Genomic DNA, 14722 nt, shown 5'->3' with positions numbered 1-14722 from the left:
ACTAACTGACCTTTTTCTGTGAACATTGTGACTGCCCATTCCCCACCATCATACGTTTCAACTTAGTTAGCCTTTATTCTTTCCTTTTTTTTTTTTTTTTTTTTTGACATAACTTTCTGTTGAAGCTGTTCTTTGGCTGGTTGGTTTTAGTACTGTAAACTGCTTCTGAGCAAACACAGAAATTTAGCAAAATTATGTAAACTTGATCCTGAAGTTTTAGAATGGCAAATAAATGTACAATTGTTTACATAACAAATGGCTAAGCAGAAAGTAAATTTCAATATGTCAGTATAGAGGCTCTACTTTATGTAGACTTAAATTAATGTGAGATATGTACCTTCATATTCAGAAATCTGGATGTTTCCTTCATACATTAAACTATTAATAAGCATAACTTTTCTACTTGTGTAATTTAAGTACAGTGTAAAAACTGGGCATTATCAGAGGGTTTTTTCAAATGTGTGTTGGATTTTTTTTGAGAAGGTATACATCAGTTGTAACCAGATATTAATTTTCTTGTGGAAAGCTTTTCAGACTAAAGTGCTTGAGAAAGCAGGAGTTCGGCACATTAAGAGTTGCCCGGTAAAGAAGGTAAATGTGTCACACTGCACCGTCTGTTGAAAACTTCTCATTGGGTTCATGCAGCTAGGTCTCTTCTTCTGTTCCTTGAGTGTTCTCAGAGTTTCTGTTCCTCCAGTTCCTTCTTTTGCCTGCAAAAGTCATTTCAAGAGATACATACTCTGTATGTGTTACTTCAAGAGCAAGAATATTAACTTGCTGTTGCAGTAGAGCTTCACTGATGAAAACTGGCTCCAAGTGAAGGCTTATTTCAGAATAAGTGGCTTTGTTGTAGTATAGTGTCTTGTTCTGAACTGGATTGTTGACCAGTTAAGGTTTGTCTTGAGAAGTCCAATGAATAATTCCTTACTGTCGCCTTCTTCACTTACAGAACGAACACCAATACCAGGAAACAAATTCCTTGGGTCCTGTATGGCAAGGCAGTGATATGCAAAGCTTGAGTCAAATTCCCGTACGGTTTGTGTATGTGTGGCTTAAAGTATATTTACAAGTTGAGTGTGGTTTTGTGCCAGATGGTGTCGTCCACCATGATCTGTTACTAGTTATTCTGTGTGGGTGATGGCTGAATGGAAACTTGTTCTTTCTCTTGCTCTGCGTCACTTGAATTCAACTCCCTGGAAGAAACACCAACTTAGTTATATGGCCTGCTTCTCAGGCAGTAATTTTTGAAGTGTTTTTTTTGCATTTGTTATGTTAATTGCTAGTTAGCCAGAGAGAAGAAAAATACTTTTCCAAAGAAACCTGCTGCCTTTTAAAAATTTTGCTGTTTCTGAGAAAAGAAAACCCAAGTTTTGCATGTACTGATGTCCCCATATGTGCCCTTACGTGATGTGCTAAGTAAGCAAGTTCATTTTTCCAGCTGTCTAATTACCTGACATACAGTGTCTAAAGAACAGGTTGTATCAAAATGGGTACCAAACTGTAGAATTGCTGTGAAAGATGATTGCAATTCCATTTTAGCACCTTATAATGAGTGAAGAATAGTGCCATTCAGGTCTTCTGTGTGACCTCAAGCCCTCTTTTAGAACCTTGTTTACTGCTTCAGCGCTAACTAGGATTCTTTGCATTCTTATTCTGAAATAATCCTTCTAACCAGTACCACTCACCACTTATTACAGCAATGTATTCCATGGGTCAAAAGAACAGAGTTTTAGGATGTGGTTTCTTAACGTGTTATTTTGTAGACTTGAAAATTCCAACTGTTGGCCGGGGAGCTCAGGCTCGATGCTACACCTGTGGCAAGGGGCTTGCTAAACAAAATTCTGGGGTCTGTGGAAGTCTGTACTAGGAGCATTTTCTTTCAGATACATTTTTTTTATATTTCAACTGTACTGCATTTTATTTGACCAATAAAAAAAGGAACATACTCTTTTGAGACCTGGCAGGTCTTTTTTTTTTTTTTTTTTTTTTCTTAAAGAACAAAACCACCGTTAACTAGTGGAACTGTGTAAACAGGGTTCAGGAAAGAGGTAAGTTGATAGAGTTGGCTACCCAGCGCACTTTCCAGCCGCTCGCAAGGAAGTAGGGCCAGCCCTCGCACAGCCATTTGCCCTTCCCTTGCCCGCACCCAACATGGCGCCGGCGAAGCGTCCTCTGGCGCATGCGCGAAGGCAGGAGCTGCGCGGCGGGAGCTGCGCGTGCCGTGACCGTGAGGCATGTGGCGGCTCGCGCGGTCGCTGAGGCAGAGCGGCTCGAGCTGGCAGTTGGGCGGTGCGGCCGTCGCTCGGTTGACGGTCGCCGCGGGGTCTCCGGCGCCGAGCGGGAGCCCCGGCGGTTGGTACGAGTGGCTGGCGCAGTCGGTCCCCGTGCACTGGGCGGAAGATGGGCTGGTGGCACTGCAAGCGGCCGCGGGGCTCCCGTGGTGGGCCGCCATCGTGTGCGGCGGCGCCCTGCTCCGCAGCGCCGTCACCTTGCCGCTGGCCGCGCACCAGGGCCGCATCCTGGCCAAGGTGGGTCCGCGCGCTGAGGGAACTGGGCTGCGCCGGCGGCAGCGTCTCGCTGCGTGACGGACGCTGCGCGTTTGTGCTTTTCTGTGCTCTTTCTTCGCTAGGTCCTTAGGGCTTATGGGGCGTGGATCACTGCTGCCAGAGCAAGAGTGTCATTTGGGGTTATTGAGTTGTGTATTCGTAGAGTCGCGTAATCGCAGGGTGATTTAGGTTGGAAGGACCTTAAAGCCCGCCCAGTTCCAGCCCCCTGCTGCGGCTCCGGCTGCCCCTCAGCTCCTCCGGGGACGGGGCACCCGCATCCTTTTTGGGCAGCCTGTGCCAGGACCTCGCTGTCCTCTGAGCAAAGCATTTCTTCCTGGTGTTTAACCTAATCTCCCCTCTTATACTTTAAAGCCCTTCCCGTGAGATAACGGTGGGAAAGGTCTGGCTGGTGGAGACAGGTGTGTTTCTCAGATGGTTCTTCAGTGACTAACTCAAAAGTGCTGCAGTTTAACTTTTTATGCGCTTGTTACATTTAACAGTTTGTCAGGTCATAAACATTATTTCCTTTTCTTTAGCTAGTTGGAAAATTTGCAGCCTGAGATTAAAAAGCTAGCTGAGCAGCTTCGCTATGAAGTTTCTGTTCGTGGAAAGCAACTGGGTTGGTCTGAAAAGGTTGCCAGGTAAGATGGTGATGATTGTGTATGCCTTACAAATTCATTCCAGGTGGAAGGTCCTCCTAACACTCTGCTTTTGCTAGAGACTTAGATTGTGTTAGTGCTTTTATGGCTTGTTTGCGTTGGATATATCTTAACAGGTAGAATCACAGTTTCAAAGCTCTGAATTTCTGATAGGTTTATGATTTCAGGGCCAAATCTGAGCATTTTTGTCTTAATGTCAGCAGTTTTCTTAGCTATCTAAAAGCATCAGATCATGGCTAGGGACTTAAAGCTTGAAAGGCTATGGTTTTGGCCCTTAATGTGTGATACTGTAAACCCATGCAGTAGCAGTGGATATTAGCTGGGCTACTGAAGGCTGTTTAACTGGCCAGTGATGTGTGTTGGGAAAGCGATAACCTTGGTCAGGCAAAAATCACCACAGAATATTGGACAAGTCACTGCTAGCAGCTAACGGTGATGTGAGAAGTTGCTTAGATGAGTGAGTAGGGCTATGAGTTGAGAAGAAAGGGGGTACGTGAATCATGTTGATATGCACAGCCTGTTCAATTGATAGTTCAGAATTTGAGAAGCCCTTGTATTGTAATATGGTGTTTGTTTTGTATTGTTTTCTGTCCTTTCTAAAAGATTCCACTTTAAGAAGAACCTGCAGAGGATTATTACAGAACTGTACATTCGAGACAACTGTCATCCATTCAAAGCTACTTTATTGGTGTGGGTACAGATTCCAGTGTGGGTCTGCGTGTCTCTTGCATTGCGCAACTGCAGTGTTGGTGCTTTGGACTCAGAAGGTGATCTGTTAGAATATATACTCTCAAAACAGTCGTGTGTCCTTTCATTTCTGTTTATACATGTCCTTATTTAGTTAAAGAATGCGGTCTCCCAAGTCTGATGTATGTGCTACTCTACTATTAAGTTTTTAAATGTAGCCCGACTTAATCATAGATAAATATTTAATAATATTGGATCTCAAAGGTTTTGATTAGGTGCTATGTTTGTGTTGTTGATCTAGAGCAGGCCACAGATTGTTTAAACAAGGAGCTTGCTTCTGGGCCACACCTGTGCTTTTCTCTGGTTGGCTGGTGATCACTGGATCCAGATCTGTATAAACACTTTGCTGATCTCAGCTTATATGCACTCGGTATTGATAATGGAGTTGTGAGCTGTAGGATGCCTGTTTTTAAAGAAGTATTAGGATCTGAGCACTGGGAACAATGTGAAACATTTTGTTACATCATACAGGCATTTAATTGTATTGTGGTCTACTGGAGACAGTTATTAGAAAAAAGACTCTGGATTTTTCTGCGCACAACATAGATTAGGAAGTAATGCTACCCATGTGACAGTATGTTTACTAATAATTGTATTTATTTCTTCTTAGTTTCATATAAAAAATAAATACAAGGTGAAAGTTAGAGGCTTTTAAGTAACAATTCTGGTATATTCTGATATTTTAGGACAAGTTACAGTTTGGTATTCTAAAAAAAGTGATGTTAAGCAAAATGTATTTGCTTCAGATCCACAGATAGTCACCATATGTTACTATACTGCTTGTTCTCCTTTTGGCTTCTGAAAAGGTTGTTCAGATTTGCCTGATTTTGATCACTAGCTGACCTGAATCAGTAGCTGTCACAAGCCAACCTGTGTTTCACTTATCTTCCTCCATTTTTTCCTAGTGTTCCTAGCAGAATCCTCAAGGTGGGCTTTCACATAGAAGATTTTTGTTTTAGTAAAATTTATTATATAGATAAGATGCTTCTAGAAACTTGGATAATTTCTCTGCAATACTTGGCACAATTCTGACAAATTTGAAGTAGAGGATAACCCTTAATTCCTTTTCTTCTTTACATTGTTGTTTCAGTTCAAGAACAGTTTTCAACAGGTGGAACACTGTGGTTTACAGACCTCACAGCACCAGATTCCACATGGATTATGCCAGTTTCACTTGGACTTTTGAATTTGCTGATAGTGGAGGTATGTTGGTGGAATAAATAGGACGATTCCGAAAGAATCCATATACATATTGTAGAATTCTAAGGCAGTGTTACCCACTTACAAAACACAGTAACATGATTGATACTGTGACTGCTTTACATATATTGATCAGAAGTGAAGATAGTCTAACGATGCTGCGTGCATGTGTCTGCGTTGTTTGGAGATTATTAATAATAACGTGACATGTCTGAGAAACTTTATTTGCTTTGTTTGAACCTCGGTGATGTTTAGTCTCAACTCTGAAGTTGCTCCTAAAAGTTGCTGCTCTAATGAGCTCCCTGCTTTTAAAGCATGAAGATGCGTCCCAGAAATACCTCATTAGTGCGGTGTGGTGAAATTTAATGATATTATTCTTAATATATTGTAGAATCCAGAACTTCAGAAGATAGTTGGGAGATGAGTAAACAAACACATTTTAAATAATAATTTTACTTTCCCACATATTTTTTTTAATGGAAAAGTTTTTATTAATCTTTGCTTTTAATCATTAATTTAATCATTAATCATCTGGATTTAATTACTTCTTCATTGTCGTCTGTGACAAGTGGACTAAAACTAAAAAGTCATTGGTGACTGTACACTTGATTCTGTTATCTCTCAGTTTTCCAGCCACTGTTTCTTCTCCTGTTCGTAGCCCCTTCTGGAAGAGCTGTGCTTAGGAACTAGCTGTTGGCAATTTTGGATGTGCCATCACAGCTTTTTTAATGCACTGCTTTGAGATTATTTGGAAGAGTGCTTTGCTAGCTTATGATTTATTTATTTTTTTTGCTACAGAGTATTAATAATATCGAATGTGAAACAAGGGAAAGATGTTACCAATGTGCTAACTGAACTGGATAATGAGAAAATGAACATAACGTGATCAGGAATACAGGCTTACAGGAGATTCTGCTGTTGCCTTTTTTTCTCATTTTAGTTGTTTCAAAAAGAACTTTCTTTTGTAACTGCGGGCTTCTCCCTTCTTCCCTTCAGATCTTTGCTTCACAAAAACTGGAAGCTTCCAGGTTCCAGAAGCTTGCTACAAATTTCTTTAGAGTGTTGTCAATAGTAATGGTCCCTATTGCTGCAACAGTCCCCTCGGTATGTATGGAGTCTTAATGCTGTGTTCTTTCACCCATGACTGTTGTGCCCCAATTTCATATGTTCATAGCGCTTAAAGGATGGCCCAAATGCCTGATCTGTTTAATAGATTTCTTATGATTTATGAGTATAAAATAGTCTCTGCAAAAAAAAAAAAAAAAAAAAAAAAATCTAGTAGTGTCCATTACATTGTGCCTTCTGTCTGAGTTTGTGCTTGAATTATTAACGCACTGGGCTATTTTTGTTCACTGATAAAGAATCTGCAGTTACTGTTTCTAAACATTATTTTCTCAAACAAGGGTTTGGAAAGAAATTCAGAAGGCTAGCATCCTTTTTGTGATTTCAGAAATGAGAGGCAGTGTTTATCTAAGGAAGTATAGCCGAAGCTTTGGTATGTACATGTTTGCTTCCTGTAAGAAGAGAACGCCTTATTTTTGTAGATTGGGAAATTTTCCACATCCTTCTTAAAACAGTTCTTATTTTTATCCGCTGTTTTACTTGGAATGCTTCTGCAGTGGTATAGAAAACAGTGCATATAGTTGTCTCATTGGGTTTATTTTGTCTGAAATGTAGGTGTTTGAGCGTGGTTAGTATGAATTAATTTATGAACTGTTGTCGAGCTGCAGTATAGATGACATTTTTCTCCCAGAATGGTTGGGAGCAGAAAATCATATGCTAAATACACTGCGCTCCATTTCAAATATAGGTTCGTTGTTTTTCTTATAACTGGGAACGTGGTTGTGGTTTGTGAAGAGCTGCCTAAATTACACCTAGGAAGGCTGAACTCGGTGTTTGTCTTGTTGCAGTCCATGGCGTTGTATTGGTTGTCCTCAAGCTTCATGGGACTCTCTCACAACCTGTTGCTTCGTTCTCCGACTGTTCGCCGACTGTGTTGCATACCGAGGACCAAATCTGACTCAGATACTCCTTACAGGGATATTGTGGCTGCCTTGAGTACCAAATACAGTTTTAAGAAATAACACGCTTTGAACTGTCGGAACAGCTATCCCACATAATTCGTGTGTGTCGTTGAGAAGTGGTATTTTGTTGAGATGCTCACTGTAAAGTGCTACAGCTGAAATTATATTTCTTTTCCAAATAAAACATTGATCATCTGGCTAAAAGGAATGATTCATCAACACAAATATATGTTTTGGGAAGTTTGGTTCTAAGGATGTTAGTTTTGCAATTTGAACAGTCCAGTAATGCAAGTTTGTCCCCTAAATTGTAAACAGTTATGAAGACAAATCTGTGACCCATCTAGGCTACTTTCTTGTAGCAAAGCTGGTTTGACCTATGGACTAGTGAACAAAATTTTGGGGTTGGGGAGAGGGTGGATGGACTTTGCAGTTACTGGCTCATTTCTTAATTGAGATATCATCAGTTGATATTCACGTGGTTCGTGTTGCAGTCTTTGTAAGAGTTCTCATACATGATTTCCTCAAACTGCAAAGTAAACTGGATCATTGTCCGTCTTTCTGCATTAGATTTGGAATTAGGAAGACAAGTTTGTTTCTGGTGAATCTCTATCGAGTGACAGCATTATGTTGGGTTTTTTTACGTGTCAGTGTAATTGTATGTAGGCACTTCTGTAGGGTTAAACTGTGTTTATGTGTAGCCTTGCTCTGCATACATTTTAAGTCAGCAGATGTGCATTGTGACAAAACTTATGTCCCGTTGCTCAAAAGTTTGTGCAAGTCTGATCTCCTTAAAGGTAATTTATCATCTTAGAGAAGCAGCAATTGGGGTAGAAATGCCGTATCATTCTCATACCGCAAAAACATGATGCGTGATGTAACTGTTAAAGTCAGTGCTCAGTAATATTTGGTAAGTGGAAGTTAGTTTTAAAGTAACTGTGGTTGTTTGTGTGTGTTTGTGGGGTTTTGTTTGTTGGTTTTGTTTACTGTTCTGTGTTGTGTTGGTTGGTTGGTTAGTTGATTGTTTTAAGAAAAAACTGTTCAGCATTGAGAAAAGAGAAAAGGCAAAGAGAGTACCGGGCTGGCAGCAGCCAACAATAAGAAATCAGTGGTCACGTGCCTTCATCAAGGCTCTGTGCTCCTTTGTTTTATTCCTCCTGTTGGTTTGTTTCTTGCGTCTTTGTTTCCCTCGTGGAGCAAAAGATGGGTTGAAGGATTCACCAAGACTTTGCCCTATAGACATGCAGGCATGGCTCTTCAAAATGTTTGTTTGAACTTAAGCATTAGTAGCTTTCAGTTCTACTGCAACACATGGGTGTATTTTCGCTAGGGACATTTGTGATGTTCCCTCCCATGCTTGCTTCAGGAGCATAAAAAGATTTTACATAAGTGTTATTTTCTAATTACATTTTATTTATCTTTACTGTTAATCAGTTTTACTGTTTCTTTATGAATAATGGTAATGTAATCCTCTGTAATTTTCTTAAGATATTTCTTTCCCTTTTGAGGTTTCAGTCAGAGGTTGTACTGTTGCTTGCAAACATGCATGCAATTCTTGTATACTGGAAAATGGATTTATTGTGACAGTGAGTAATTGCCTTTGCAAGATTTTGGCATTTTGAGTCATTTTAAATGTTGGAGAATTATTCATTTAACAAGTGTTGCTGTCAGATCTGGCTATATGCAAAAACAAAGACAGTGATGGTTGCTGTTAGTTTTTGCTTATAGATTTGTAGAAAGGGTGACTGTATTCTTCATGACCTCGAATAGCATAGCAGGATTTAGAGAGAGTATCTATGGCTCCTGCTAAAGCCAGAGGGAAGCTTTTCCTCATCTGAAATGGTAACGGGTTAAGACCTGATGGGCACAGCTGATAGTTTTCTTGTGCTGGGTGCCATTTAATTAAGGGTAGCGTAAGTAGGCCGTTCTTATTTCATAATACCTTTATAGTTGTTTCACCTTTGATTTCTGTGAAGGTAGTGAAGAGTGTGCGATTTCTCTCAGTGGCAGAGTGAGGTCATGTGGTAGGTTTAACAGTTGATAAATAAACAAGAAAAATAATAAACATTAATACAGATTTGAAAGAGTAAGCAGATGGTCTACAGGGTGTTTGATTAAAAGGGGACTGGTGTAGACAAATATATTTAAAGTAAGGATAGGAAAGGTCCGAAGTGGTTTTGAGGAAGAAGATAAGAATGTGGTGGGTTTTTTTGTTTTGTTTTTTCAGCATCGCACCTCAAGTTTACAAGATGCTGTGAGAGGAATTATTTTCCTTCTGGGATGCATAACAGAGAAAGTGCTAGTTTATTCAAGTGGAGCCTGAAGATAAATTTCACAGTGCCCTGAATGTTGTACATCTGCAGACATGTACATTTTCTGGGAGCAAATGAACTTTCCCACGTGCCTTTTTTGGCTGTCTAGGGACTGAGATGGCAAAACTCAATCTCCCAATGTAGCTCTATTTAGTAAAGTTCCTAACTGTAGTTGCAATTTACATATGCCTTCTGTATATATAAATTGAGAGTAAGCTTCTGTATTTGGGATGAAGAAAAAGCAAAAAGTGATTTTTTTTCAGAACATCGACAAAATATAAAGTATGGTTACAGGTTGATAACTCATGCAGGCAGCATCTTTCAGGAAAAAACAGTAAGGTTAAGGAAATCTTGTTTATTTCATAGTCAAACACACACAGAGGAACTGTTCTTCTTTGCCTGTTCCAGGCATCCAGAAATTTCATATTTCTGCAATACCACCTTTCTGTCTGTCAGAAATGCTAGCAGTTTTGGGTGAGGAGTATTTTGTTGCTCTCCTATAGAAATATGGGAGTTGTCTCTCCTATAGAAAGGAATACAGTGAGTAAAAGAAACAGATGGGGTTTTTTTGGTTGTTCTTGTTTGCTTGGTTTTATAGTATTTTCATTCCGTTTAGTCCTTGAATGCACAGGTACATGAACAATCCACCACAATATGTGAACACTGAAGAAGAACTGCTTGAGGATATCCTGCACGGTATTTCTCTTTTCATTGCTCAGCAGGGCAGCAGGTTGGGGGAAATGAGAATGATTTTATTTGTGAAGCAGACAGAAGTGGTGATAACTACAGAATAGGAATTATATTTCTCCCAGTAAAGAAAGCACTGACAACTCTGACTGGTATTTTTATTTCTGAATTATGTAGCATTAGTTCAGGCATAAAGGAAGTTGGTGTGGTGCTTCAGCCCTAATTGCAGACTGGTTGCTCACATCTGGCCACACCCTTGCATTATGGTTGCTGCTGTACTCCATTTACATTGTGCTCCTTGAAGAAGTGTCCTAGCCTTTCAGTTGATCACTGGAGCAAACAGTGACTGAGATCTCAAATTTCGACATTTCAGCAAGTAATGGTGTCTGTCAAAGTACTCCCTAACAATAACCTTCCTGTGCAATACAAACACTGCTTCTAATTTACGTATAGTGTCTTGATATTAGTAGATCCTATTCTTTAAATTCTTTAAATTCTTTCAAGACAATCAAAAGCACTGGAATTTCTAAACTGTTCTTCCTAGCGTTGCCAAAAAAAAGCCCCAGTCCTCTGAAAGCAGAAGCAAGTTCCATGAATCCCAGGAATCTCTTAACATGAAGCTGACTTTTAAACAGTAGCACAAATAAATAAAATGCAGTTGCTGTTTCCACTTCAACACAATGGATGAAAATCTGTAAAAAGGGATTATTAAATAGCATCCCACTTGTGAAAGATCTGTGCACTTCAGCCACAAAACTGTCTGAAAGCTGTTGAATGGAAAAGACAGGACTAATTATAAAATCAACTGTAAGGCAGGAAGTGATGTTCCACTCTGTGCTGAAGAAAGCCTGTGTGCTTCAGACATCAGTCTTGTGTGAGTGCTGGTACTGACAAGCACGTGGTAAGCAAGAGGCAAAGTGGAAAAGGGGAAGAATATTTTTTGTTTGGAGTATGTATACCTTTGTATGCGCATTTGTGTATACACACACAACTTTCCTTTCTTGCACCCTTTCTTCAAAACTCCATGATTTTTAGAGGGCAGCTTTATTTGCTGTGACTTTTCAGATTAAAAGCAGGGGCAGTTCAGCAACCTGAATTCAAACTGGAAACTACTTCAGCTGTTGGAGTGCTCTTTTTTTTTCAGTTTTTTTTTTTTTTTTTAGTTAATACTCACAATGTGTGCTGAGCAGTCATGCTTAGACCCTTAGAGGAAGCCATGATTTTTGTTCCAATACCATTAGACAGACTAAATATTCTTAAGTCTGTGTTTTGTATAAGTGGTTTTGAATTTCATAGAATCATATAATGGTCTGGGTTAAAAAGGACCACAATGATCATCTGGTTTCAACCGCCCTGCTGTGTGCAGGGTTGTCAGCCACCAAACCAGGCTGCCCAGAGCCACATCCAGCCTGGCCTCGAATGCCTCTGGGGATGGGGCATCCACAACTTCCTTGGGGAACCTGTTCTGGTGTGTCACCACCCTTTGTGTGAAAAACTTCCTCCTAATATCTAACCTAAACCTTCCCATGTCTCAGTTTAAAACTATTCCCCCTTGTCCTATTATGATCCACTCTTATAAACAGCTGTTCCCCCTTCTGTTTATATGCTCCCTTCAACTATTGGAAGGCCACAGTAGGTCTCTTTGGAGCCTTCTCTTCTCCAAGCTAAATAAGCCCAGTTCCCTCAACCTTTCCTCGTAGCAGAGGCGTTCCAGCCCTCTGATCATCTTAGTGGCCCTCCTTTGGACCTGCTCTATAAGAGCTCTGCATCTTTCTCTGTAGCTGTAAGGACTTTGTACTGACCAGCCTAAAACAGAAAGTTGAGATTGTCTTGTAAATTATTAAGTTGCAAGTAGGTAACCTTGCTTTGCAGGCACCAGACAGCAGGCTGAAAGGTGTGAACTTGGTATTAATTATACATTGGTGGTCGTGTCATTGATCCTCCTTTTCCTCTGATCTATCATTACCTGTTTTTCTTAATTTGCTTTCCGCATGGAAGAGCTGACTCAAATACACATGTCCTGTATTAATCTAAACAATTGTATGTGGTGTTTTGGTACGATCGTATGCCTGTGTTGAAATTAAGCATGGTTAACAACCTGTTTTAACAGGGGATTTGGATTAGTCCTTATGTACCCTTCCTTTTCACCATAAAAGCTGTTGTGTTAGCATGCTAAGCACCAGGACTGTAAAGCAATTGAAGATCTGTGCTTTGTATCAATATTTGGGTTTGAATTTTTCTTTGTTTCAATAAACAGTAAAAAACTATTCATATAAACTTCTTTAAAATTAAGAATTCCATAAGTTTTAAAGGATTTTCTCCTTTAGGAGTTAAGATTATTGCTTAATCACTTAAGATTATACAATATGGTGATGACTTGGTGATGTAAGGATTTGGATGTCTTAGGGAAGGGACAGTTACTTGCTGTAAATGTGCACATGTCCGTATTTGGCAATTAAAATGCTATTTTGTTGAGTTTAGCACACTGTGCATTATGTCTGGATTTGGGAGTATTAACATTTCTTGTGAGCACATTGGTTTTCAGTATGTGTTGCACGTATGCACCTTCAGGTAATTGTTGACCTGCACTAAAAAGATTCTGCTTGTTGGAAAGTTCCACCTTCATTGATGTAAACAGATGGGAGCAAACATTTTAGCACAAAATCTGAAGCACTTACCTGAATTGCAGCGATGCATAGAATGTGCTTAGCATGCTGCCATGATTTTAGCCTTGGAAAACTAATGGCACTACATACTTACAAATCCTATTCATTGTGTGGTTTAGTCTTTTCACTATTTTCCTTGGTCACTCATTTAACCATTGGCTACATAATGAATTGTAGAGCCCTGTTTCTACTACAGTTGCATTTTGGTACCTTGTTAAATAGATTCAAGCTTTCTAAAGTGTATTAAAAAAATGAATTTCCATATAGGGGACATAAGTTTTCTAGTTGCTGTCTCTAACACTATATTGCAATATCTGAGGATGTCCTACTTTATAGATTAATGTTCATTGGATTGCAGCTTTGCAAGTACAGAGAGATACGGTTTCTGGCTGACAGAAGCAATTTTGGAGAAAGAGCCAAGTTAGATGCCATCATATTGATTGTACTGTGCTTGTACAGATTGGACTCTTGGAGTTGCTTTTACTATCTGGTTGTGAATTACAGCACATAATTGATACAGCTGCATCCTATGTGGCCAGCATGTTCTCCAAGAACTTGTGGGGAAACTGAAAGTCAAACAAGGCAATGAAGGCATTGTGTCTGATGAAGAAACAGCTTAAATGCATCTGTAAAGCAGGTGTTTTATGCTGTTTGGGAAACTGGGATTTGCTGACAAGACTGATGCATTCTTCCATCTTCCAGAGTCTAATGCTAAGTTCACATGCTCATTCTTACAGCAACATCAGCTGAAAGCAGCTCAGTGCTGCTGGTGTATGTCATTTCTTGTCCAAAAGACCCACGTTAAAAGAAGGGAAGGATGATTGTGGCTCAAAAATAGAGGAAAGACAGTTTCTTCAAGGTAGAAAAGCAGCTCTTAGTAAGTTTAGGAATGTTGCAGACAGCTCAAAAGCCACATTTAAGGGGCCATGGTATAGGGTTAGAATTGATATAATAGAACCTTTTCCAGGATTGCATCAGATGTGGGAAATCGTTTCTAGGTGTTTAGAAAGGGCTATGGAGCTTCCCGAATGCTGTCTTGTGATTCTGTCTCTGCTGAAGTTCCCGTTGCCGAACGTGAATTTTGAGAGATAAACAGGCAGTAGGGGGAGCTGCTACGCTATGAAGCTGAAGAAGAGCGATTCCCTTCCTGCCCCTTTGCTATCCCTTCAGCTTCCTTAGCATGGTTTATCTGAAACGGGATCCTTGTTTCCAGCTTGGGAATAGAGCCTGCTGAAGCTTCTGGGTGGGACTTTAAACCAGGTACGGCGTTTTCTTTGAAAAATAAGTAAAATAGGATCTCTTGAGAAGCATAGAGAGAGCCTTGAAACAGATGCCTGAAAAATATCTCGCACAGATTAACACCTCTGTGGGGACACCAAAAGTTTTACTAAGTAATAATACAGGGTGTGCAAAGTTCTTGAACGTGTTTTTGAAAGTCTGCTGCTTTCTGAGATTTGTGTCACTCTAGGGTTTGATGAAGAAATATTTATATTTTTTCCTTGGGATTATATCTGTGTTGGAGTAAGTGATATGTGCACGTATATATAAATGAAGAGGAAAAGCGCATTTAATATAGTTAGATTTAGATTTATAGGTGCATATACACCATACATTTTCATAAGTATATAGTTCTAAATATTTGAGTATAATCATATTCTCAAGAGCCAGCAGATCCTTGTCATGGGTAAAACACATGTAATGTCAGCTAATTTTTGTCAGGAATTGATTACGATGTGACACTTCCCTGTCAATAAGAGACACATTTCTATTAATTGCTATGTAATAATTAATATTAGCTACAATTTAACTGTCCCATGCTTTTTTCTGAAATCCCCAGGAATCCATTTGCAGCATAAAGATTGCTGTTCTGAATTCATGTCAGTT

The 14722-nt window shown here is 39.7% G+C and overlaps 1 protein-coding gene across 1 annotated transcript; it reads left to right on the top strand.

Annotated features, from left to right (window-relative positions):
• Window positions 1-2234: 2234 nt before the first annotated feature.
• On the top strand, window positions 2235-7290 carry COX18 (cytochrome c oxidase assembly factor COX18; the record flags this gene model as incomplete). Its single annotated transcript, XM_079534995.1, has 6 exons — window positions 2235-2528; window positions 3087-3187; window positions 3809-3972; window positions 5043-5155; window positions 6149-6256; window positions 7063-7290. The coding sequence occupies 6 exons, from the start codon at window positions 2235-2237 to the stop codon at window positions 7234-7236; spliced, it is 954 nt and encodes a 317-aa protein (XP_079391121.1). The 3' UTR covers window positions 7237-7290.
• Window positions 7291-14722: the final 7432 nt, after the last annotated feature.

This window comes from Tetrao urogallus (assembly GCF_951394365.1).
Source record: "Tetrao urogallus genome assembly, chromosome: 4".
NCBI classification, from domain to species: Eukaryota; Metazoa; Chordata; class Aves; order Galliformes; family Phasianidae; genus Tetrao; species Tetrao urogallus.
Note: the sequence above shows the minus strand (reverse complement) of the source record. Positions and strands in the feature narration are given on the sequence as shown.